This window comes from Empidonax traillii, unplaced genomic scaffold (genome assembly GCF_003031625.1).
Source record: "Empidonax traillii isolate 1590-97213 ecotype Southwest subspecies unplaced genomic scaffold, ASM303162v1 scaffold52:size1600334, whole genome shotgun sequence".
Taxonomy (NCBI): Eukaryota; Metazoa; Chordata; class Aves; order Passeriformes; family Tyrannidae; genus Empidonax; species Empidonax traillii.
The window spans coordinates 684545-710923 of NW_020955245.1; the positions used below are offsets into that span (position 1 = coordinate 684545).

Here is a 26379-nt window from a genome sequence, read left to right on the forward strand (position 1 = left end):
GGGCTCTTCTCACCAGTGTTACCTGACGGGGCTCCCCCTCACGCATCTGCCGTCCCTGAGGCAGCCCCACAGGTCTCCCCTCACGTGTCTCCCTCACCGGGGACCCCTCGCGCTTCTCCCCTCACAGGACCCTCTCATCAGAGCCCCCTCACGGGTCTCCCCTCACCAGTCCCACTCCCCGGGGCTCCCTTCACAGAAGTGCTTGGCTTGTCCCACCTCGGTGCTCCTGATTTTAGCTCTATCCTAAGATGACTTACCCGGGTCACTCATGCAGATGTTGGACCAGCCTGCTCCCCCTGGAAGAGGCCCCAGTGAGGAAGGACCCAGTAAGGGATGAGTTGCTCCTAAATCCTGCCACAGCAGGATAATTTGTCTGCTCTCCTGGCATGAAATGAGGATAATGTGTCCCTATATAGTTCTCAGCCCCAGCGCCCACACAGTATTTTGTGCCTTCCAACTGATCTTGCCCTGTCCCTCGGCCAACATTCTCCACAAACATAACTCCCATCATCACTGTCAGCAGCAAAAGCCATCTCTGCAAGGACAGCTCAGTGTCTCTTGTGGCGTTTGCTTGGCGAGAAAACAACTAAGAAGAAATAAAAGTGGATCCTAATAATTTCTTTTTTCAGACTAAAATCAGATCTCGATGGACTATTCTAAACCATATAACCATTCCCTGACACCTGATGAAAACCCCTTTGTGAAGAGGAGCAATGTTAGGCTCCCCTGGATGGTGCACCCTGAGCGTGTCGGAATCAGCTAACGAGGAAAGAAGACGTCACTACATCTGCTCCACATTAAAGCTTCCCTCCTTTAGTGGAGGGCTGAGCTGTACGAGGTTGCTTTCAGCTGGGGAGGAATTTGCTCTGGCTCCGCCAGCCTCTCGGTAACATCTGAATTTCTGCGCTGTCCCTGACCTTTTGGCACCAGCCGTGCTCTTGCTCCGACTCCCTGGCTCCTGCCATGGGGCCCCACCAGCGTTTTATAACGCTCACAGCCATCGTGGGCTTGTGGCAGCTTCCAGGACGCCGCTGTCACCAAGGATGGCTTGTGGAAATTAATAATTCCGAGAGAAATAAAGCACCATGTGCTTCACAGAGCTGTTTTCCCCAGGAACCACAGATTTTGGGTGCTGCTGTGCGCACTCGCAGGGCCCAGGAGCTGAGGGAGGCAGGTACCTGCTTAGGGCATCACCAGCTTCAGCCCTGCATCTTGCAAATTACAGTGGTGACAGTGCCAAAATTCCATTCAAAAATTGGAAGAGTGTGGCAGTCCTGCTAAACAACAGGACTTGTGTGAAAAAACGTGAGATTTTTTAAGGAAAAAGGCAGGTTTGGGGCTTTTGCAGCCAACTGAGAGCAGGAATTCAGAGCACTCATGTTTTTCTAATGCTCTGTAACCATGAGGGCTTAGAAAAGTTGCTTTGTACTGGAGGCAGGAATTTGCTTATCACGCTGCAAGCAGAAATCGGAGCCTTTGGAAAAGCAGCAGGGTTATAGAAGTGACAGTGTCCAGCCCAAACTGAGGCTCCAAACCCTACCCTGCAGAGTGCTCGTAGGGTCTGTTCCTCCATCCTCCCTCCTGCCAGAGTGGCACAGGGTCTGCCCACCCATCTGTCCTCCCTCTCCACAAGTTTATCCTCCAAGAGAGCTGCCCTCAGAGGGCGTCACTCACCCCTCACTCCTTGCACAGCGAATTTCCATCAGCTCCAATTGTGCTCCTGATTTACACCAATTAACTGCAAACTGAGGTCCCCAAGACACCATTAGTAGTTTCAGCGGATGAAGTGGGAGATTAACTTGTCTGAATTCGCTCCATTTATTATTCCACATGTAATTGTGGTTTCCCTGCCTGCGAACAGCCTGGGAGCCTCTCCCTTACATACGTACACACGGGGTTTCAGCATCTGTTTTGTGGTCAGCGAGCAATAGGGAGCGGGAGCCAAATTGTGGCACCCACCTCAAGGCACTGAGCCAAAAGCTGTGCCAGTAGTGGTGGGACAAGCCCGGGACCTGCTTCTGGAAGCTGATTTCTCTGCAGAAACTGTTTTCTGTGTGTCTGTTGAGGATCCTGTTGAGTTACCCATCACCACCCCCCTCCCCAAAAGGTGCTTCGTTGCTTGTTTGTGGGGTTACCTGTCATTAGGAGAAAGACTCATCAGAGTTACGCCATCTGACAGGGTTCCCTTTAACCACTATCAGAGAACACGCTGCTAAGCGCAGATTTATTACCTCTGTAATGCAGATAAAACGAGATTTTATGGCTCTGTAGACCTGGCAGCATAAAGGAATAATGGAAACTATCTATCAAAGTAGGGGATGCGTCCCAGGAAGGAAAGGAGATGCACGGGAGGTTAACAGCCTGTCCTCGGACACTGCCAGATATCCTCTCCCCAATATCCCTGCACAGAAGCCACTGAGCATTCAGCCCAGTGTGCCACCCAAGAGAAGTCTCACCACTCATTTGCTGGATTCCTCTGCTTGTTTTTCCCATTAAGAAATTCCCCAGCAAGACGAAGCATGAAACTGGACAAATATTTTTTCTTTTTCCTTGTAGGAATGGGTTCAAAACTGAGAAATGAGCAAGCATCCAGAAGTGCCTAATGAACTCAAAGTCTGCCCCTGTCTGAAATTCCAGAAGAATCCCTAAGAAACCAGGCATCCACTATCATCCCACATTCCCAGCCCTCACGGTGATGAGCTCAGGCAGTGAACTGAGGGTGAATCCTGCATCCTGCTCCCACCACTGCTTCCCCCAGCAAGGTACAGCCTTGCACAGCTGTAACAGACTGAACTGTGAGACAAATTCCACTCTTTTTTTTTTAAAACATTTTATTAATAACCCATTAGTTAAGGAATATAAGGACAATGTCTTCTTACACTTTAACACTAAAGAGTATTTGTGGAGTAAGAACAGTCTCTGAAGAAAGAAAGTTATAATAAAGTACAGCATGGAACCAAACACAGACACAACCTTCAAACGAGATCAAGTTCTGGTTACACATCCTTATGCACCGTGCAGAAAATTAAATGAAATTTAACTTCAAAATACAAGCAAGGGAATAGAATAACAGAAGTAGATGGTAGATTTCTGCTGGACTAAACACTGCTTTTCTAACAAAAGTATTGATTAGAAAAGACACAATGATCCCTTCAAAACATCTATTACTAAGGAGACCAAAACCAGTGCTCTAGTAAAATGGTTGTTTTCTTACATATGGGCTGATCTCAGGACTGTTAGCTAGTAACGTAAAAAGATTCTCAAACCCTAAATTATAAGTTATCTCATTTGAACTATTTAAGCCAGAACTTTGCTGCCTGTTAAGTAAGAAATCAAATCAACAAAAAGCTGATAGAGGTTTTTATCTGAGTCGTGGTTTTCATGTAACAAGGAATGAAAAGAAACGAAAGGATGGGAATTGTGACCCTCACAGCAGCATGGGGAATATACAGTTGTGTAGCCAAACAGTAACATTAATACTACAAAATTATGCCAGTGAGACAAACCTGACATTTTAACAATGTAAAACAATATACACCAGCAAAAAAAGTTGAACAGCAATAATCTTTAGTGTTACTGAAAGGAAGAAAAGGGAGAAAGGAGCCCGGTGTGCAGGAACAGATATTAAGCATGATGGGTAATCAAAGGTATCAACAGTTTGTGTGCCTGCGAGAAATCTGCAAGAAAGCTACTTATTCCATGATAAAAAAATATATGCACTGGTTGTTTCAGCTTTACACATCAAGTGTGTATTATGTGTCTTCTTCAATTCATTTCTAGCTGGGGCTGAAAGGTCCCCACGTGTTCCGGGCAGGAGGGACCTGGGGCACAGCTGAGTTGGACACAGACACCGAGCACTCCGTGTGGACAAGCGCTGGTCCAGGGACAGCTCCGCTGCTGCCGGCCAGGGGTGATCTCCTGGCTCCAGGGGAATGGCCTGGATTCCTGGAGCTGAGGTTTGGTGTGTGAGCCCACGGCCACCACAGTTCTTGGACATCCAAACGCTGCCAGTCTCACATCCTGGTACAATTTGGTGAAGTGTAATGAGACCAGAACAAGCCTCGGCACGAGGAGACAAAGTATTTTGGGTATGTGTAAGCAAAACTGTTTGTGCTCTCCTGCATCTCCCCCAAAGCTCTCGGGGCATGTAACTACCGTGGTGGTTTGGTGGCCGGCCCAAGGTGATCCAGGGGAATGGTGTCTGCCTTCAGTGACAGGCAGGGACAGCGTTCAGGCAGCTCAGCTCATGGCTGTGGGATTGCTAAAGTCAGTACAGACAAAGCAGAGGGTGCATGTACAATGGAGCTCCCGAAAAAACACTGGCACATTTCTAAATCAGCCAGCAGACTAAGCCTCCATCCCCTTCCATCCCCTCGATGGAAAGCTCAGGGCTGGTCCATGACCTGCCCCAGGTACTCTGTCCCGATTGAGGAACTGGTTTGGGAGGTGAAAAGAAGAGACCAAGGGCTCCCCTAGAGTGAGCTTTTTGGGGAAGTCTGCTCCTCCCTTCCTGCGCCCCAGCAGTGGCAGCACGGCTTGTGCAGGGCCTGTTCTGTCACTGGGGAAGGGCAAGGACTGTTCCATGGAAATAACTGGGAACTGAGGCTCACCTGCAGAACATCCCCCTCCCTCTGCAGCGAGTGCCTGACACTGCCCAGCTGGAGGGTTTGTGCCTCTGCAATTGCCTCCACTCCCACAGAACTGTGAATTGCCCCTATTGCCTGCAATAACACTGCACTGCCTTAGCTGTAACCCTGCTAAGTCATGAGTTTCAAAGTCTTGTGGCAGTGAGGTCTGGGGATTATTATCCTCTGCCTTTCTAGCTCCTCGCTCTGGTAGCACACACATACACCAACTCCTGCCTCACCTGCTTGCTGGCACTGATTTCCAGTCTCTGTCCCACAGCATTCCAGAGCTATGGCTCTTCAGAGCATGGAACAGCATTTCTGAGACTCCTCAGGACACCAAGCAGCAGCTGGAGCAAAGAGAGCGAGTGCAGCAACTGGAAATCCAGCTGGTCAGCAGAACAGTGTGTCGTGCTGAGAGGACAGGCTGCAGGCTGGGGAGAGGTGGACGCTCCAATATCCTTCCCAATAGGATACATGGAGGGTTGGAGGTTCTCCTCTGCTGAAGAGCTGGAGCTAACAAGGTGAGATGGTCCAGCTCAGCTCCACACACAGGGCACACTGTGACACGGCTCCTCACAACAGATGCAGGCACAGGGTGCTGGCAGAGTAAAGTTTTCCTTGTTGCAAGCAGTGGTACCTCCATCCTGATTTCACCACAAAACCCAAAATCTGAAGCCTTCTACAGGATCTCAGGTCAGCACATGGCTCCCCTATGCAGCTTTGGGGGAATTTCAAAAGGAAATGAGGGAGATGGGCATGTTTTCCTTCACTTTTTAAACAAACAAATTACCAGATCTCTGAATCCTCCAGGAAGGCAAAACATTTCCCAAACACCCATGACGAGAGTTACCAATGCTTGTTATCCCTGCGGAGCTGGTCCAGTCAGTATCATCTGCAGTCAAACTCTGCGGGCCTGGTGCAGGGCTAAAGAAAAGGTGGAGAAAAGTCCAATCCCAGCAGGGCCAGGCTGCGAGACGTGTCAGCAGTAAGCAAACAGCATCAGCAGGAAGAGTCACCGGGTGATTTTCAAACCAGACTGACTGATATGAGACCAAAGATTTGATCTTCATTTTAAAGCTCTGGTGGTGCTCTGCTCTTAAAAAAAAAAAAAAAAAAAAAAAAAGAAAAACCACCCACAAGCACTTTGGCCAGGACTCTCAGAAGTGACTGGAAAACTTCACTTGTTCATCCAAAGCCTTCAGCAAGTCCACTGCTTACAGAAGGCTGAGTGCTGCTTTCTGGAAATCAAAACCATCTGAGATGTCTCCTCTTGGGCACACACAAAAAAAGAAATAGATGTCCCCAAGATAGCAAGTTACTTTTGCAGTTGTTGGTTCTTCTTTTTCTTCATTATTATAAGCTTTTTAAGGAGAGATGGATCGACATCCCACCAGCTGGAGCAGTCCCCTTTGGCAGCTCCTGAAAAACAGTCCTACAGGGAGACACAACCCAACTCTCAGGCTGCAGGGAAGGTGTCAAAGAAACAAAGCAAGAGAGACATCAGATCCGCAGCACTATGTGTTAAAAAAGAGTCAACAACCAGTGCAAACATATTCTTTAGAAAAAGGCAGTATAAGAATAAGTTAAAACCTATAATGGACTATAACAAAAGAGTAGATATCTACTGCTTTTTTTTTTTTCTCCAACAGACATGAGGTAGTTGTGTTGTTAGGGAGGAAAAAATAAAGAAAGAGAGAAGTAGTAAAAATGCTACTCTATACCACACACTATTCCACTTTATAAAATTAAATAATGTAAAGATGTTCCAAGGAAATAAAAATACATGTTGTACATTAAAAGGACAGATGTGTACCTAAAATATTAGGTACAAGAACCTACATAAAACAAAGTCCAGGCTGGTGAAATGACCCAGACGCTGCAGAAGGTTCTATATAGTACAAGTTGTTAGAGGCACTCGTAGAGTGTGTAATAAAAGGCCACTACACCAGCCTGCTAGTAGAAGTTACAGAGAGCCTGGGAATCCTTCTAACCACGGGAGGGCAGAAAAGGCTGGTGGTTGCAGCTCACTGCGTTTGTTTCCGTCGGCTGCCACCCCCTCCCGGGACTCCTGGGACGGGATCCATCCCGGCACAGTCGGCAGTGCCAAGCGCTGCCGGTGCAGAGGCAGTTGAGGAGGATCACTCAGTGTGCTCTGCCACTTCCCAGCATCACACGATGTCTTGCCAGTCGCCTGGAGGACTCCGGAGAAGTGACAGCCCCAGTCTAGCGCAGAAGGGCTCCTTTCCGTGGTGGTTCCCTGCGCCAGGCTTCGGCAGATCGCTCGATCCTGCTCCCACCGACACCCAGCTACTCACCAGCTCCAGCGGGAAGGAGATGGCCCTGCCCAAGGTACCTCCTGGCTTCCTGCAGGCGTGTGCCCAGCTGAGGGTCCGAGCCCCACCCTGGGAGGGGCTGTGCCTGCTCAGCTCCTGCTGGGCTCCGTGAGCCGAGGGCAGGCAGCACCTCTCAGCTCTGCCGTGATCAGCACCAGCTCAGGTCACTCTTTGTGGCTGTGGACATGTGCCATGTTCTCACATGCTGAGGATGGACTGGTTAAAGCAGAGTTACTGCAGAGCGGGGCCTCCTCCGGGGCCGTGGAAAGCAACTGGCCCTTGACTGGCTGCACATCCCGCCCATCCTCCTGGATGGAGTCTGAGTCTCCACTCTCCACTGAATCCAGACTTTCTCCATGGCTGTGGAAGCCGTTGGTGAGCCCAGGGATGCAAACGGCCTCTGGTTTGTTAGTTTTTGTGTCAGCCTGGGCCTGAGCCTCCAAATTCCCTGTGCAGTCCACCAACACTTGGCCTGTGTCCTGCTGGGAGCTGGGAGAGCCAGGAAGAGCCAGCTCTCCCGAGGGGAGCTCTTCAGGCTCCTGGTCCTCGATTTCTGTCTCTTCACTCTCCAGGGTGTGCAGCTGGGAGTCGTAGTCTCTGTCAGAGGCTGAAAAATCAGAATGGACAATGACCTCTGCTTCCACTTGGTGGAGGTTGGCTGGTGGGTGGCTTTTCTTTGTTTCATTCTGTTATTAAACAGGGGGGAAATAAGAAAAAAAGAAGGCAAAGTAAGTGAAATTCTGATAATTGAGGCTGTGACCCAACCAAGCACTGAAATGTATTTCTTTTTAATCCCACAGAGTGAGATGGGATATACACATGCCTCTATTAAACATTATCTTGATGTGCTTCTCAGAGCTGAAGTCTTAAGAAGCATCTCAGATCACCTCGGGATCATTATTCCTATTTTATGTTCGAGAAAGCAAGTCCCAAGGGAGCAAAGTGACTTGCCCACAGTTTCTTGGCAGGCTGGAGCAACCATTCCTCTGACTCTCTGTCAAAGACCACAATTTTCAAAACTCGCCAGTCTCTTTCCATATTAAAGGCCAGATTTCCAAAGGCTGAGTGGGCAGCACTCTGGGAAACCAGTTTCAGAGAGAGATAGCAGGGCTCTCTTCAATTTCCTGCTTTAATTTTGGCTACATATCACCAAGTGTGTGTTCCTTAGAGCCCTGGTCACAGCCTGCAAAAGCCTGTGTAAATTCAAGCACTTGAATTCAGAAAGAAAGCAGTAAGTTCTGCTCTGCAGTGTTTTAAGCAGAGCTCAGGCTACAGATCTCCACAAATCTGGCTGACGAGCAGGTCATTCCACGAGATTATCACTCAATAATTTAACAGACAAATTATTGTGGAAGCTCACAAAGAGCTCTCTAGGCAATCAGCGCTCAGACTCTGGGCTGAGTGTGATGTAGCAGCAAGAAGACAATTCAGGGTATGGAAGTGATATCCCACGAGTAATTTGCTCTTTTCTGTTGAAGCCAACTTCCAGCATCATTTACATATTTTAACACTTTTCTCCTTTTGTTGACAAACTCTGCTGGGTAAGCTGTGCTGTAAACGGTGCCCTGTAATTGGGCTGTAAAACACTGCCTTAACTCTATCCACAATGCTAATTACATCCTGTGTATAATTGATTTTCACACCACTGTCTAGGAAGGAAACATAGGTGGGTTACTTAGAAGTAGTTACAGGGGGTGGAGGATGAACTTTTTTCAAACAATAACCAAAGAAATCTTCTGGTACAGAGTCAGCCTGAGCAGGTGGCAGGTTGCTTTGCTGAGACTGTGGCACAGACATCCCAATCCTCGCACAGACTCTCCCAAACATGGGAGTGCACGTTTATTCCAGTGAAGCAATACCAGAAATAGGATTTCCTCCCAGTCTGTGCACCCACATAAAGAACACGAGTGCAGTGGAAATTGCTCTGCCCTATCTGGAGAAGGGAGTTTAAATCAACCCTTGATCTTTGACTCCTTTTACAGCCAAAAATGCAATCCCTCCATCAGGCTGTAGATCTTAATGGCTGTGCTGAGCTCTGCAGCTCCTAACTCATTCAAGGGGCTGAGTGCTGCATGGCCACAGCAAAGACTCCAAGCAGACTGCTGGTGCCTGGATCCAGGCCCTCAGAGACCAGGAATGCCACAGCCCCACTGACAACCAAGTTTCTGAGCCCACCTGACCGTCACCAGAAGAACAAGCCCACAAAAAAGGGCTGCATAAAGGAAAAAGGGAGATGGGGAACATAAACGGAAAAGCCCCATCAGAATTCATAAGCCAGTAATTCAAACACCCACCATCACAGCATCATAAACCAAAGCTTGTAACAGGAGCTTCTGCCCTGCGCTGGAGGGGAGCTTGAGTGACCCGTTGACAGCAGAGAGGGGCTCCTTGGTGATGGTGTCCCCGTATCTGGCAATGCTGTTCGTCCAGGGCTGGGCGGCCGATTTATTCCACGAGGCCTGCAGGAGAAAAGGGGGAGGAGAAAAGATCCAGTTACCACACACACAGATTCTTAGCCTGGTACAAGAGACGTGAGAAGCAGCTTGAAAAAAGGAAAGCGCAGGTTGGGAAGGAAAATACCATAAAGGTGGAGGACACTTGTGATGGCATCAAAACGAAACTGCTCTGCAATGGACTCGTACAGTCGCTGCCTTAGAAGTGGCGTTACTGCTGGTACGTGGGCTGATGCGGAGCACGGATTTAAAAGATGCCAGATGGTTGTAAAAGGGTCTTTCCACTGATTCTTGCATTGTGAGACCAACAGGTATATCATGGCACAGACATCATTTAGAGGTCCCTTGAAATCAGCTCCCTGCAGAACTACAAGTAGCCCGGAGCAGAACGAGCCCACCGAGAAATACAGCAGAGCTGGGAAGGGACAGGGATGGGGAAATCTGGAGCTGATCCCAGTATTTGCTTTGGCACCAGCGAGGAGGACCCTCACCTGTGGGCACTGGCCTGTGTGCTCCAGTAGGAGCTGGAGACAATGGTACTCTGCCAGCTCTGCAGAACAGAATTCCTTCTCCAAGCCAGGGCTTGGGTAAACACTCTGACATTACCCATCAACACAGAGGCACAAAACTGGGGGCCTTATTTTGTTTAATTTTTTTTTTTTTGCAACAGACCACCAAGCAATTCTTAGCTCAGCTTTAAGTCCCCTGGGCAACCAGTGTTACCTTGTTTGTAGATCTAATTAAATTATATGGGCTGAACGCAATTTGTTCTGGGTTCTCTCAGCTTCCCCTTGCAATAAACTGTTGAATGCACACCTCTGTGTATGGGAAATGTGTGTCTTTAAGAGCTGAAGTTATTTAACAGCTCAGACTATTAGTTCACAGGCAGAACAGTATTTTCTTTCCAGCTTTTGATTTTATTGGGCTGTCCTGCATGTACCTGAGCTCAGCCTTGCTACTACTCATACATATACACACACAGACTCAGATTTAAGGACCACACTCTGGCCTCTTTCCACAGATGTTACACATTGCCTGGGTGGAAGAGAGGTGATGCAAGGATGAAGAAGAGAAAATCCTGCCCTGACACCAGTGAGTGTGCACGTGCACACTGAATGTTGGTGGTGTGAGCACGATGGCTGTGCAGGGGGAAGATGTACAGCCCATCTCTTCAAACCCACTGACCACCTATCGCTCCCTGTCAGCGGGAGAAGCCCAAGTTCCTGCTCTGCACATGTGGCTGCTCCCTAGGCCGGATCCATCCCAACAACCGCCAACGTAGCGCGAGTCCGGCCGAGACAGCGAGGAGATTTCTGACATCAGCCTGACCTTGTGTGAGTCATTTGACCTCCTTGTGCCTCGGTCCATCTGGCTGGAAATTAGGTAGAAATACACGACCAGATGTTGTGTGCGAGCCAGGCATTCCTAAGTCAGCTATTTAGCAAGAAGCGAATGCTCCCTCGTGCTGTCGGGGCTGGCCAGAGGACACTGAGGTGCTCGTGTGTGAGTGAAGGGCGGCCGGGGCCGTCCCCCAGCCCTCTGTGCACCCTCACCCAGGGGGCTCAACACCGTGTGGGAGGCAGAGCTGCGTTACATCCCAGCACCGCTCCCCAGTCACAGCAGCTTTGCTGCTGCTTCTGCATGTCATTTTTAGCAAACAAGTAGTGCAAGGGCTCATTGAAATGCCAGCACCCCGCAGAACGGTGACGTCCAAGCCCAGCGCGGTGGCCATCAAGCATTCGCTAATTTAGACGTGGATGCTCGAGGCAGTGTCTTTGCCATTTCTCTCTCTGCAATCCTCGACAATATATTCTGAGCCAAAAGCATTCCCTAATTGCTCCCTTTCTAAGTGGACAATCATTAAGCTACGCTCTAATAGCGAGAAATCAACCAAGTGATCACAGAGAGCCCACAATAAGGAATATCTCCACACGCGAGCGATCAAGGAGCGTGTTCAATTTGCTTCTGCTGCCATCTGAAAGGCTTTCTGCAGCTCCATCCCTGACTGATGGCTTCTGTGCCTCTTCCAAGGAACATACGTTACTGAGCAAATACTGCCTGGAGATTTCGGCGCCGAACCTACACAAATCTGCACACATGCACCAAATGTGTGTCCTGTTAGAGATGCCTGCGTGCGTATTTGCCATCAGAGAGATCTGAGCATCGTACGCGCACACACACACACAGAGCAAACTCAAAAACCTTCTTGCAGGCATCTTGTGAATACCGAAAAACGTGGAAAGAAACAGGCAGCTCTACTGCAATCCCCCATGGACCATCTGTTAGCGGAAATGTCAATCTGCCATGTTTACATAGGTTTTGATGACTCTGGGAACAGCCTGTTCAGCTCTGGCTGAAATTGGCTGCAACGAAGAACAAACTTGTTTTGTACCAGTTTGCAACTTTCAACAAACAGAAAAAACCATCAGCCACACAACATGGCCTGTGTCCCACATGTTGTTCGAGCACATTATGTTTGAGAGGGGGGAAAAAAAAAAAAAAAGAAGGCAAAAACCAAACCCCTCTTGGGGCTTAGGCTCTAAGGTTGGGCAGCGGCAATTAACTGCAGGTCTGTTTTCATCACAGACCTGAAGAAATCCTGTGTGCCTGAAAGCTTTGCTGCTTTTTTAAGTAGCATTTTTTGGTGTAATAAATGATACTAATTTCTTTACTTGAGGGAGGCTAGTGAGTGGCTGATGGAAGGAAATGTTCTCTTGGTTTTTACAACAGAGTAACGAAGGCAAAGAGCAAGGAGTGTCAGTCTAACACTAATTTAACGAGGGAAAAATCCCTTTGTCAGTTCACTGCAAACACGAGAATGAAAACTAATAAAAACATCTTCCAATAAAAGGCATTTCCATTACAGCTAAATCCTTATCAAAGCAAACAAGCCTTCTCATTTTAGCCTTTTTATAGAAACCCTGGCTGGTAAAAACGTGCCTAGATCGTGTTACCTTCTCAGTGACAAGTCACGATTCCATGCAAATATATGAGCTGAGAATGAACACGCGGGAAAAGTTCAACTTGAAACCTCCCCTGTTTTATGAGGATGGTTATTTAAAGGAGCTTGAAGTCCTGTGCAAAACAGGGCTGGGGACACTTCAGATGTGCCCAGCTTTTGAGAGTGTCACAGCAGAGGGAAAGGATTGCTGAACAGCTGGTGGGAGCGGGAGAGCTCCGTGTCACGCAAACATCCCAACATCCCTGCCCACAGCTGGGATGCAACAGAACACAGACCTCTTCCTTAAGAGATAAAGGAGAGTCTCTGCTTGCTGTCACCAGCATCACAGCTCTCATCTGAGACTTCTCAGAAAACACTGGGACTTCTTTTCCACGCACAAAAATTTCAACACGAAAATGACAAACAACCCGGGTAGATCCAAGTTCCCTGATGTGTTACAGCTTTTGCTCTCCGAGTCCCAGGGACGCTTCATGGGAAACACAGTCCTGCGGGAAGGAGGCCCTCAGGGAAGGAGCAGGGCGGCAAGCAAGGAAGGTTCCAGCTCGCAAGGAGCTCAACAGCAAACACTTCCAAGCCAAAACGCTTGGGTTTGGCTTCACTCGATGAAAAGCCGAAGTCTTCCACGGAAAGCAGATGCTTTTTAAACATTCTCCCCCACCCTCTAAAGTGCCTGGCCCAAAAGCAGCAGTGACAGAGCTGTCTGGAGCAGAGCCATTTCATCATCCTCAGTCCATCTGTCAGGGGAGACAGAGCTGTGTCCCCACAGCCTGTGCTCAGCGGTGTCCGTTCTAACGGGGATACCAGGACATCAGGGAGGAGTCACTTGCAAGGAGAAGACAGTAAGAGAGGAACATCACTCGCCAGTGTCTTTATAAATCCTTCCCTGTGACCACTGGGAAACACAGAAAGGAAGGAAAATGGGTGTCTAAATGGCTGTGTTCTGCTGCCCAGTGGAGCTGCCAGCATCCAGAGGGGCCCTGTGCTGACAGTTCAGCTGCAGTAGCACCTTTGTGTCCTGCAGGCAGGGACAGGGGGGCACGAGACTCTTCTGGGACTGCCCCACCTTCCACCTGCACCTCCACACTGCATTATGTGTAACAGCTCAAGAGGAATCACAGCCATAAGTTCAAAGGGACTGGTGATCTTGAAAACAACCAAAGGGACATCTCAAAACCCTTTCCTGAAATTCTTTGCAGAAATCTGTTCCAGTCTCGGTGTTTTTAAAGATTTCTGCCCTTTGGCCTCACACCTGCAAAGTGACATTTGCTCACTTCTGACTCCTTACGGCACGGGGACAGTCCCCTCTTCGTGTCTGTATAACTCCCAACACGGAGCCTCCAACCTCCACTGCAACCTCAGGCTGCCACAAGAATAAAACCAAGAAAGAATAATCCATGGAATGCCAAGCAAAGGCCAGGATGTGAGCAGCCTGCAGGCAGAGAGCAGCAATCACTGCCACCACCAACGGCAAGTGCCATCCAGACAACACAAACCAAGTTTTGGGAGCGTAACCTGAGGACAGAGAGACAAGGAGGCAACTGGAGGTCACAGCCACACCAACTTGCCCAGCAGTGGCAGCAGCACTGCATCAAGAGTCTGTCCCAGCCAGCATCCTGAGCTCTGTGGTGACACGAGACACTGTTATTTAAGGGATCCTTCAGACATTTCTCACTTCCTCTCTTTTTTGACTAAGACTGCCAGTCATGTTATCCAACCTAGAGCACCCCAGGGAGCTTCCCCTTGCCAGGCTGGAGCAGGAATTTCCTTCCACGAGGATTTTCTCTTTCCTATGGCTCAATCACATTCCTTGCCGTGGGTTTTCCCAGCCCCAACCACACACAGCATGAGAGGAGAAAAGAGAAGGCACCAAAGGCAGCTGGTCACTGCAGGGTGCAAAGCTCCCATAGCACTCTGTTCCAGGCAGGGTCCCTGGGGGTTTCCAGACTCGATGGAGCTATTTGGAACACACAGGATAACCCAAGGAACCCACACCCACTCCAGGGCCTCGACTAGAAGCACTGTGTACAAGCAGGGAGATGTACACACTCTGGACTGCTCAGACCTGGTTCACATTTGGTGGGCACCAGGCAGGTGTGCACTGCCCCAGAACTGCCCAACTCCCTGACCACCCAGCCAGGGAACATCACAACCCCCTCCAGACATGAGGCCCCTCGGCAACTGCAGCATAAATGTGTTTCTGAGTCTTTTCACCCTTGATTATGCTCTGTACCGATACAGAGCACAGAGAGGATGGAACGTGCTCAGGTGACACTTCCAGCAGGAGCCGGGCAGTGGAGGGAGCAGGTTCTCCTGCATGGGAGCACATCTCCCTCCAGTGCCCACTCCCAGCAACAACAGCCTGTTGCTCCGGGCCACCACTCCATCTCCTCCACCTGCCAGCTCGCCCTCCCTGCCCGGCATTGGTGACAACGCTGCTCTCCACGTGGCTGCTGCAGCTGCTTCCCAGTTGACCCTTGCTTGCCTACCCACATCCATCAAAAAAAAAAATCCTCGGTGAATTTAACACTCAGTAGCCTTTCCCCATCCAATTATGAAGGCACAGACCCTACAGCCAGAACTGTCCCTCTCCCCAAAGCTCTGGTCTCTGATCATAACTCACTGCTGGTCACTGGCAGCCTCTGAGGGCCCCAGCTCTCAGGATGAGCCCTGAGCAGCCAGGCCTTGGCACTGCCCTCTCCAGCCCCTGCTCTGCACTCATGCACATCTTGGTTTAAACCCCTGCAGGGAGAGAAACCCTCCTGCCTTGCAAGAGATCTGGATACGCTGCCCCCAGAAAGGCCTCACAAAGAAGGGAACTTCCCCCCACCCCGACCTGTTCTCAAGGGTAAGTCCCCATCCCTGAAAACATTTGTTCCTTATTTAACAGGAAGAGCTGTAGGAAATTCCTCACACTCTTGGGCTTGGGTCCAGACAGGCAGCCACATTCCATCACAATCCCTGGATGTGGTTTGGCTGCAAACAAACAGCCTCTCCTTCAGCTGAGCGCTGATCTGACACGGCAGCGGGGATGGCCACGGGCACGGCTTCAGCTCCCAGGGACACTAAAGGTGTCTTCTAGCTCAGCAGAAGATTTTGAGGTTCCAAAAGATCCCACCTGCACTGCCTCTCACAGCCAGGACAGAGCTCGTGGTCAGCCAGGTACCCGAACTCACCTTCCCTCCAGTGACCCACGAGCGCATCGCTGATGCAAACCTGAAATCCCACGTGCTCACAACGCGTTTGTTTTACTGAACCTCCTAATTACTTTACATGCTCTCCCAGGGCTACAAAGAGAGACATAAACAGATTAACTAAATTAGGCCAATTAAAGGTTCCCTAATGGAATGAAATGTTTCAGGCAAGCTTGAAAGACAAAATGGGCAGGGAGGAATGAAAGACAATGTAATGTCAGGCAAACCAAGCAGGGCCGGAAAAAACTACTTAAAACATAAGGTTCACAAAAAACCCACAGTTTCACCTCTTGTTTATCTTCTGGGGCATTCCAATGGATACGCTATTTATGGACACAGCTCCTTTTACTCCAAGCAAAAGGCTGAGTGTCTGCTCTAGACATGACATTTCCTCACAGCATCCACATGCCACAGCAACAGGAAAAGTGCACCTTTCTGCAGCACCAAGTTTGGCAGCAGCTTCTTGGGATGAGGGATCACTGGCCCAGGAAGTGAAAAGCAGTAGTAGGAGGCAGAGGGATCCCAAATTAGATCTGACAGCCGAGGCTGAGCCAGTCAGTTTTACAGAGAGGGAAATGCATGGCTGCCCAGCACCAGCTGTGCCAGCACTGCAGAGCCAGGACGGGATCCAAGCCTGGCTGCCCAGCACCACACACCAAACAAAGGCTCTTGCCCTGGGCGTGAGCCCAGTCACCACATGCCTGTGTCCTGTGTCCTTACCTTCCTCTTCCCGTGGAGGATGTCCTCGGGCAGGCTCGTGTGGATGAGGCTGTGCACCTCTGTCAGCTCTGTGATGTCCCCCAGGGGCACGGGGGCATCCTCTGGGAGTGGGGACATGAGGGACTCGAGCTCATGTGAGTCCAGGGTGGCACTGGGAGCAGCCATCCCCTGCCTGCTCCGGTGGTAGTACGTGTGGTTGCCAGCAGCCTGGGAATCCAGGCCTGGCAGGGCCTCCCTGAGGGAAAACAAGCGAGAGTTGACATCTCAGCTGGTCCACGGCCCAAGCCCTGCCCTGCCCCTCCAGAGGAAGGGGATCCTCTGTCCACATCCCACTGTAACAGCTTTCACTGCAGATGCATCTCCACCACCCTTGCTAATCCCAAAGCTCAGACAAATCCCAGGGAGGGATGCCAAGCTCTCCCTGCAGATCCTACAGCCATCAGACACCACGAGTCCCAGCACTGGAGCAGGACACTCACTAACCCTGGCCCATGGTGAGCTGTGTCACTCCTGTCACCTCTGCTTCACAGGTAAGAGATGCAACAGGACAGGAAAGTTCAGTGGCCACATTAGGACAAGACTCCAGAAGCTGCCTGTCCCTAGTCCTGAGATCTGCTGTAAGCTCAAAGCTCTTCTCAGCAACTGAGCTGTTTTCTGCTCGTGGTCTTTCCAAATGCTTGTGGCTGGATTCAGACCCCTGGGATAGCAGGGGGCTTTGGGCTGCGTCCAATCCTCCTTAAACCAGCCTGTCACTCACTGGGAAGTCTTTCATTATTTTCCCAGCTGGAAGTTAACAAACCATTTCCAAACATCCTTAGAGCTGTCCAACCTCAGAAGCAAAACACTGCCCACACTAACAGACAAAGGTAATAATCCGGTTCTTCCATTTTCTTGGGGCTTTTGCTTCTCTGAAAAGCAAAAAAACCCCTACTATTCTAAGAACACAAATTGAAGAGAAAATAAATCAGTGAAAAGATTATACTAAATATACTCCTTATCCAGCCAGCACTCCCAAGATCCAAGCTGTGCATTAACTGTGTCCTACACTGGATCCCAAGGCAGCAGAGCTGGACAGGGGATGCAGCTTACGGTGTATTTGTGTCCTTCCACAGCAGCCTCCTTTCCCTGCTGCCAGGTGAGCTCACACCCACCTGTGCTTGCTGTTTCGGAAGCTGGCACACATGCAGAAGAGGATGCAGAGCAGCCCCAGGCAGACCCCCACGATGATCCCCGTGACAGAGTGGATATCCAGGACATCTAGGAGGGGAAGGAAGGATGGATACACTATTTCAGCTGCCAGCAGGAAGAAGGTACAAAGTGGTCTCGTGTTCAGAGAAGCACCAGCTGTACTAAACCCAACAGGCAATGCCTTTGCAAGTCCCTTCCACCCCAAACTACTCCATGGTTCTAAGATTCTATACACATAAAGGAGGAAGATTCCTTGGCAGTGACAATTTAGAGCAGCTTAAGGTAAACTGGCATCTGTGCACATTAATTCATCTCACACTACAGAAAGGTTGCATGTGCTCTTCCAGAGGAACTGGGAAGGGGAAGAGGGATGAAGTTTGGCTGTAGGATGGGTTCTGGAGCTGCACATCTGAGGGCTGTGCTGTGACCCTCTGCTCTGGCCTACACAGAATTATATCTCACGTCCTACACAGCGACATCAGGCAATGGCTTGGCAATCAGAAACGTCACTGTTGAGGGGGGAATTCATACCAGACAGCTTCTCCCGGAGGGTGTGCACGTCCTTAACGTTGGAATAGGGACCGGATCCCACGACTGTCTTTGCTCCCATCTTGAAGAAGTACCTTGTATCACTCTCCAGGCCATGCACTTCAGTGCTGAAGATATTTCCTGACCGAAAGCAAGTCAAAAGAAATTTAAAATGTGCAGTTTCAAGACCATTCAGAGGCTGCAGCAAAGCAGCAAGGGAATTCTGCTTGGACCTCCAGAAGTGAGGGATTTTGTGACATGAGCTCCAAGAGGCATTTCATACACCTCTTCAGTATTAATGAACTTGTTGATGATGATACAGACTGCACATGGTGCTGCTGGCACACGTTCTTCTAGGAATTACTGGCTGCCAGCCTGTATCTGCGGGATGTTTCCTGGGTGACAATGGCTGTTTCAGCCCTAGACATGTTTGGTTTCGTGTCTCTCAGTAGCTGTGCCCCTGCTCTCTCTGATGTAACCAGGAGCAAGGCTTAGCATGTGCTCCAGGCAAGCTGGCACCGGGAGCTCTTCAATATTTGGTGAGGCAAAAATCAGGGCAGCAGGGCTGAGGGGGGGAAGGAGGCAGGAGGAGCGGTGGGGTAGTGCAGCACCTGGAGGAGGCTCACCTTCCCGCGTCAGCAAGGTCCACATGTCATCAGGCTGGGTGTTGTTGGCGTTGTAGAGGATGAGATACTCCACGATGATGCCGTTGGGCTCTGCAGGCGGGCACCAGTGCACCTGCACAGCGTAGGGGTTGAGCGGGTGCAGCCGCAGGTCAGACGGAGGAGTGGAGGGGCCTGGCAGAGACAAGACCCATCCTGAGCACAGAAAGAGCGGCAGAACATTCGCCCCAGGGTGTCTCTCAGGGACATCAGAGCTCAGAGCGGGGCTCAGACCACATCTCTCAGGGTGCATCAGGAGGGAACTGACAGAGACTGAGGGGACAGCAGGACAAGTCGGGGCTCAGTCGCCGTCAGTACTCACGGTCGGGCAGGGTGAAGCGCTCCACCACGCTGCCGAAGGGGCCGTCGATGCCCACACCGTTGGACTGCACGGCAAACTCGTACCTGGTGTAGGGCTTCAGCCCACTGATGAGAATGTCTTCATCAGAGCTGGAGAGAGAGGACACAGCACAAGGGCGTGAACACCTGATGGTTCCCCCATGTCACCTCACCAGGAACACTCTAAAAGGTTATCCTAACTCTTACAGTATTTGGTCTTTCACCTAAAACTTTGTCTCCTGCAGCCACGTGAGTGCATGAACACTCAGCTCCCAGGCACAGAGCAAAGCAGTTCCCAGTCTCCAGGACCATTTCTGATGTACTTGCATGGAAAAGCCTGCAAACAGCCTGGTTAGAGGCTGAAAATCTGCTCAGGAATCCAGACGGAAAATACATCCCCAAATTATTGTAACTGCTTAAACTCTAGCAATTTACAGACCAAACTTGTGAGGACCATCTCACAAATCATCAGTGCTTTGAGACTGGCCATAATTGCACCCAGCCATGTCATTAATAGAGAAACAAGTGTGTAAGGTCCAAACAGATCAAAAAAGATCTGCAGAGACCAGTAAATGATTCCTTGTATTCAAGCCAAAGGCATCTCAGCAGTTCTGAACATTATCTGTGACCACGGCAGATGTTCCCAGCACTCAGGATTTTGCCAAGTACTGGAAATTCCATGCAGGTTGCTCCTGCCCTGCGTTCATTGCTGACATGAGCAATCCATGGCAGCTGAACCCTGGGCATCCCTGTTTACCTGGTGTAGTATGTCACGAGGGAGGCATTTTTCAGGCCCCAGGGGCTGAAGCGCACGGTGTAGTTGACAATTTTGACTGTTGTGAAGTCAGGCTTCTTCCACCTGAGCCATATGGAAGTTGAGCTGTTGGACTCTGCATACACTTGGACTGGAGGCAGAGGAGGACCCTTCTGCACAGGGGGATCTGTGGTGCAAGGCAAAGAGATGTGGAGATGTGTGTGACAGGAATGTCCCCACCGCCCATCCCAAAACTCTCCTCCTCCCCTTCGGCTGGGGGTGGTGCAAACCTCACACTCAGTGTAACAACCCTGATGGGAAGGGGGATATTTTGCTCCTTTCTCTCCTTCCCAATTCCTCCAGTGCATTTTGCAGTGACTGTCAGAGGAAGCTGCCTTATATTGGGACCATCCCCATTTTGATATTGTCCTTCCTGAAGCTCATCTTCTGTAGCTCTCCCTTTACCCTTTCCTTGCAAGCCACGTGCCAGGCAGAGGGGAAAGACAACCAAGAGGATTGCTCACCTACTGCTGTCGCTGGTGCCTTCTCTGTTTTGCCCTTCCAAACAGCTGCATAACCATCCTCGTGCTTGTTGAATGCCACCAGCTTCACCTCGTAGAGTTTCCCAGGAGCTGGGGAAAAAAAAAAAAGTCAATCAGGGTTTGTCTGGGGTTATTTTTGTCACCAACCCTCCCCAGTTAGATGTGTTTTCCTTCATCCTGCCAGCTTTTCTCACCATCCAAGAAAGTAGCCTGAACACAATAAATATGTTTTTATTACCTAATACCTAAATAAACATCACCTAATACCTAAATTACAGCAGGGAGTCCCCCTTCCACTTACAGGCTTCCCACATGCAAACACTGTCTCACAGCTGGTGCTGGTATCAGCACAGCTGCTCTCTAGTTCTCTCCTTAACTTTTTATAGGAATTATCATCAGAATAATCAGACTTGCCCCAGTCCCCAAAGGTTAACCAGTGTCCTGGTTTGTAGCACATCCTCTCAAGATCTCCTGGTCTTTCTCCCTTGCAAACTACTAAAGAAACCTGCACAGTGACTCCTCTCTCCCCCATGGAAGAGACTTCACTGCACTGCTTATTCTTGAGGGGTGAGGATGTTCTCTCCCAAATGCACCTCCCGTTTCCAAAGTCCCTTCTGATTTACTCACTGCTGTGAGGATCTTCCTCCCAGCAAGTCCTCACATGCCCTGTTAAGTCACTGGCAGCTTTTTGTTGTATTGTGACTATTTTGACTCCACAGCAGTTTCTTGATTTGCAATTAGAAAAGCAACAGTGCACAGAAAACCCACACTAGAAACCTGAGGGGCCTCATTACACACTCTTCCTATCAGAGAACCCTGAAGTGTGGGGAATCTCACACTTGGACCCAAACTGAGCTGCTGGACAGGATGCTCTGTGTCCCAGCAGTGAGGTCCAAAATTCACTTCTTTTTCCTCCAGCCTTTCATCAGCCGAAATACCCTTCTGCTGGAACATCTGAGGATTTTTTTTAATGAAGATGTTTAATCAAGGAAACAACTTGGGAGATACAAAGTTCTCAAAGAAGACACTCTCTGCAGCAGCCACCCCTTCAGGAGCCCAGCCAGAACCGTCCACACCGCCTTTGGTTGCCTTGGCTGCAGCGCAGTGATGAAGTTTGTTAATTTGGGACATGCCTCTTCATTCCCTGCCCTCATAGATCACTGCTCTCTTTGCCAGACAACGTAAGCAGAATAAAACCTTTCTTACTGATGCCAATTTTATTATTACTGCCCTGATTACGCTCCCAGAGGCTGATGGTACCAATTACCAAAGGCTTTCTCTGCTCCACAACACACGTTCGCGCTCAGAATATAAAAACAGCTCAGCCACATTTTTCTTCCCTTAAGAATCCCAAAAGCAAACAGAGTTTTGTCTGCCTCCAAGACAGCCTGATCTGCATTTCCACACTCTCCAGCCACAGAAAAAAATGTTTCAAACCCACACAAGGGGGATGAGACCAAAGGGCACTCAACTTCCAAAGGGCTGGAACAAAGAGCCCCACAGCCCGTTCTCTCACCAGCCCAGACACTCCTCCTCCTGCCCCAGCCTTTGGCTGGGCTTTGCTAGGACACGAGCTCTTTGTGGATGATGTGATCCAAAGGATGAGCAAGAGCTCACAGATGTGATGCAGCTGTGGGAAGCTCCTGTTGGGGAATGAAGTGAAGGAAAGGATGAGTCCTCCATCTCCATCCCTGGGCAGGATGAGCACAGCAGCCACTCACACATGAAGCCAGGGGAGCTCAACTCCAAGATCGAGCACCTCACACCCTGAAAACAGGGGTATTTTGGATTTCTCAGTCAGAGGTTTGCCTTCAGTTTTTATACACAGGCCCAGATGTTCGAGCTCTTAGAACAGACAGACATAAAGCTCTGTCAAGCTGTCAAGAAGCTGGTAGGCAGCATGAAAACAGATGTATTTCACTGCATTCCATCATACATTAAATATAAGCAGAATAATCTAGTCCAGATCATTTCAAATCACTAATCTGAATGACTGCATAATATATCCAATATGCTAAATATGTTGCTTCACTCAGCGTTTCAAGGTGCTCATATTGGCCAGGTGCCAGCAATACTTGCCTTTAAGTGGGAAAATACCCTAACTTCCAGACTCCCAGAGAAATGCAATCTTCCTTCATGGGAACGTGGAAGACAGGATCAGATCCTCACCATTTATTTTTTGAATAAATTATGGCCCTGGTAGTTGTACACCAGTACAGAGAGTAAGATGGAAATCGGTAAGAATTCCTCAGGGAAAAGCCCACCTGGGTGGTTCAGGACAGCTTCCTTTTGGTTTTGTGGGCTCATGAAATTGCTGTGCCCTTGAATAGCTGCCCATCTCTCACCAGGACTTCAGCACCCACACCTCTGTGACAAGACACAAGGGGTGACATCAGTGATACCACTCTAAGGAGACACAGTTTGCTCCAGAGATTGGCATGAGATGGGAGTCACAGCAACTGCTCTCCAGAGGCTCTGGCCAAAGCTGTTTCTGCACCCCCATCCACCTCTGCCTGGGGTGTGCCTTGAAGGGCACAAAGTGCTCCTTTCAAAGTGTTTACCTCACAAACTGCTTCCTTTCTTGCCCTGCTGTGCTCCTGGAAAAAAAAAAAACAAAACCAAGGACAACCAGGAGCTATGTAGGAGCAAGGAGTGGGAGAGGAGTTTTGTCCTTCAGGCCACACCTCAAACCAAGACAAGAGAAGGTGCAGAGTGTTGCCTTCAGTCAAGGGACATGCAGGGACTGTGCAGGACCTTGTCTGCACTGACATGCTCTGTGACCATGTCTGAGCCACAGCCTGACGTTCCCAGTGTCCAGCCTGGGATTTCCAGACACCATTTCTAACACTGGAACAGGCTTCCTAGAGAGGTGATCGATGCCCCAAGCCTGTCAGTGTTTAAAAGGTATTTGGACAGAATCTGCTTTAACTTTTGGTCAGCAGTCAAGCAGTTGGACTTGATGACTGTTGTAAGTACTCCCAAGACAGTGCTGGGTGTTTTCTTTGTTTTTACAGGGGACTCACAGGAGAGGTTTCCAGTGCTGTGCTTCCCTGGCAGACATCCATGAGCTGGGAAATCCCCCCAGCTGATTCCCCATCAGCCCACATGCAGATCACATTAAGGCTGCCAGCCCTTCCTGAGACCAATCCCAGCTCTGCCTATAAGATACAGACCTAAGTACCTGCACAGGGTAGCTCTGCACCATAAAACTAAACCCTTCTGAATCCCAACCACTCCTCCCCCTTGTTTCATGTCCAGACCCCCTGCCTTCCTCGGCACAGCCAGATTCCTGACCCTTCCTTTATTGGGCGCGTGCAGGAGCACATCATTCAACAGCACAGGGGGAGAAAAGGGAACATCCACGGCTGGGAGAAACCCGAGACTCGGTTCCTGACGCAGCAATAGCCGGCACACAACCGCCAGGTCATAAGGAAACCATTAGGGCTCGACGGATGCCCAAATTTAAGGAAGTAATTACAGGGGAACAAGCAGCCCTCTCAGCATCACCGTGCCAGAGCATTTGGAACCAATTCAGCCCGCCCCGAGCCCCTCGGCTGACGGCCTTGCCAGCGGTTGGAGCAGCGCGGGATGATGTTCGCATGTGGTTTCCCCAGCGCAATAATTACAGACCAAAGTTCGTCGGAGAAGCTCATCGCTGTTAACACTCTCTCAGTGGCAGAGCTGGGAACCCACTTAGTGATGGCACAGCCAGCCCTTCCAGGCGCTGCAGCCTGGCCTTTCCACCGTGCGTAGTAAATACGCTACATGTGTAAGAGGAACCGGCACAACGCACGCGCACCCTGCGGGCTCGGCTCGCTGGGCAGAGGCATGAAGTGGGGGACAGAACAACTCCACTTTCATTTTGTATAACTTTCCCCTCTCTCTCTCCATCCTCTATCAACGGGCAAATCAATTAATTAACACAATCACATGTTAGGGACATAACTCCTTGTGGGAAACATGGAGCACAGTGAGCCAGGCAGGCAGATCTGACTGCTGTGCAGATGTTCTCCAGCCATGGACACTCACTCTTACACCTCTTTTCCCTTATGGGGGAGGTGCAGGAGAATACTGGCCCAAAATTAGCATGCTGTGAATTATCCCATCTCTGCATTGTAAGACAGAGAGATTTCAAACAGGATGCAATTATGGAGCTCCTTAGAAACACACAGGGAAGGAGAGATCATTGTCCTGACTGGGGGTTTCAATCTTGGCACTCTTTACAGTGACACATTAAAAAAACTAATTGATTAAGAACCACTTATTAGCATATACTAAGTATATTGGTAACCCTTGGTTAAAAATACAATCCCTGCTACACTGGCATCAGAAATTTCCATGGCCTAAACTCTGCTCAGAATAAGCCCCAAGAGCCCCACTCCAGGAAGGATTTTGAGTGCTCTTAAAACAGCCCAAAGCAAACAACTGAGCCTCCTGGGAGCACCCTGGGATGCTGCAAAGTGCAAGAGATGGGCCCTGGCTCTCCACACCAACTGCTAGGAAGATGCACCCAGCTCACCCAGTCGGGTCAGCTCGTACTGCTTCACTTTCTTCTTGAGTTTTATGGGTCCCACGTCCCAGCTCTCATCTTCAGCACCATCCAAGGGGCTCTCATTGCTGGACTCCTCCGGGCCCACCTCTCGGTAGTAGAGCTTGTAGCCAGATATCTGGGCATGGTTGGCTGGGGGCTGCCACGTTATCAGGAGAGACTCCATCTTCGCTCGGACTTTTAATTCCGTTGGGGCAAATGGAACTGAAAGAAAGAACAGGAGAAAAATGTTCAGCCACTTGTCGCCATTTCCCTGCTCTACTGAATCCTCCCTGTCCTCAGTAGTGAGGGAGGGATGTGAGGAAAGGCTGTGCTGAGTGGGATGTCTCTGCTGCCTGACAGTGGAGAGTGGGAGAGTTACATTCCCAGCTGGGTCATACAACAATGTCACAAAGCCACTATGGGGTTTCTCAATGTATTCTGAGATATTCCTGTCTTTAACCACTGCTGGAGTCTGGTGTGGGCTCAGCTCTGCCTGGCAGAATTGTCTATTCCCTCCCAAATGTCATAACGTTGGGGTCTGGGGTTTTGTTTGTTTGTTTCTTTTTTAAGAACTTTCCCAGCTGCACATGGAGGGAGGACAGACTCACTGCCCAGGCAAGCAGGGAGATGTGCAGGGGCTGCTGAGCAGCGAGAGAAAGGTCAGCACTTCGGTCTAACCAAAACCAGTGCTTGTAATTCCCAAAGCAAAGCAAGAATCTCTGAAAATGCCTCAAGTTCTCCACTCCCTGCTCCAAATCCCAGGCATTCCCAGGCTCCTACCGTGTGTCTGGTTGTCCCTGTCAGGAGTCCGGTGCTGGGTCCACTCGGAGGGAGCCCCGTACCCCACACCGGTGCTGGCTGCGATCCGCACTTTGTACACTTTGTTGGGATGGAGCGAGTAGAGCGTGATCTGGGTCTCGTTTCCGCCCACTTCGATGGAGGTGACCTGATCTGCTGGAACCAAGGGGACACCGCTGAAAACAGGCATCTCCCAGCCCAAACACAGCTGAGCAGCCACAAGCCTCGCTGCCCCACGCGGCCTGAACGCCCTGGGCCGGCTTGGCTTGGCCCAGCGCAATCTCACGCCACCGAGAAAAACCAGAACTGAAGGCTGGGCAGAGCTGATATCCTGACTGACAACTCCCTTCATCACATTCCAAACTGCAGGTTGCCCTCAGCACACGGAGCCTGCCTGGAGGGAGCTGTCAGAAACCCTGCTGCTGACGTGACGGTGGAACGCGAGCACAGCTGATGGGAGCTGATGGTATGTTCCAGTGCTCCTCCCTGCTGTATTTAAATCCTCACCTTAATTTGAACCAGAACTGTCCAGCAGCCCTGCTTTCTGCAAAATTCACACCTTCACCCGAGCCAGGCGGAGGTTTCATCACTGCCTCTTCAGCCCACCCAAGTTCAGAAGGGGGATAACAGGAAATTTAAGCTGAGAATGGCCTGGGATTTTCACTGTAACAACTAACTGGTCTTGCTGAAGATTCATGTTGCCTGTTTGGAGAATGCAGAGGTCTTAATTTCAGCTTCCCTGGGCATTAA

General features: G+C 50.0%; 1 protein-coding gene across 3 annotated transcripts in view; it reads right to left on the reverse strand.

Moving 5' to 3' along the window:
* Nucleotides 1-2813: 2813 nt before the first annotated feature.
* Nucleotides 2814-26379, reverse strand: part of IGDCC4 (immunoglobulin superfamily DCC subclass member 4) — an 87161-nt gene continuing 63595 nt past the window's right edge. Inside the window, exons 10-21 of one of the 3 annotated variants that reach the window (XM_027879216.1) lie at nt 25612-25782; nt 24820-25053; nt 20283-20390; nt 19762-19945; nt 18988-19115; nt 18630-18800; nt 18007-18144; nt 17439-17544; nt 16288-16522; nt 9256-9420; nt 7434-7647; nt 2814-4415 (exon numbers count right to left, since the gene is read on the reverse strand). In XM_027879216.1, the coding sequence (XP_027735017.1) occupies nt 4348-4415; nt 7434-7647; nt 9256-9420; nt 16288-16522; nt 17439-17544; nt 18007-18144; nt 18630-18800; nt 18988-19115; nt 19762-19945; nt 20283-20390; nt 24820-25053; nt 25612-25782 (1922 nt within the window). In that variant the 3' untranslated portion in view covers nt 2814-4347. Of the gene's footprint in view, nt 4416-5150; nt 7648-9255; nt 9421-14777; nt 14859-16287; nt 16523-17438; nt 17545-18006; nt 18145-18629; nt 18801-18987; nt 19116-19761; nt 19946-20282; nt 20391-24819; nt 25054-25611; nt 25783-26379 lie in introns of those variants that run through there. The other 2 variants (XM_027879217.1, XM_027879215.1) reach the window with 2 other exon arrangements.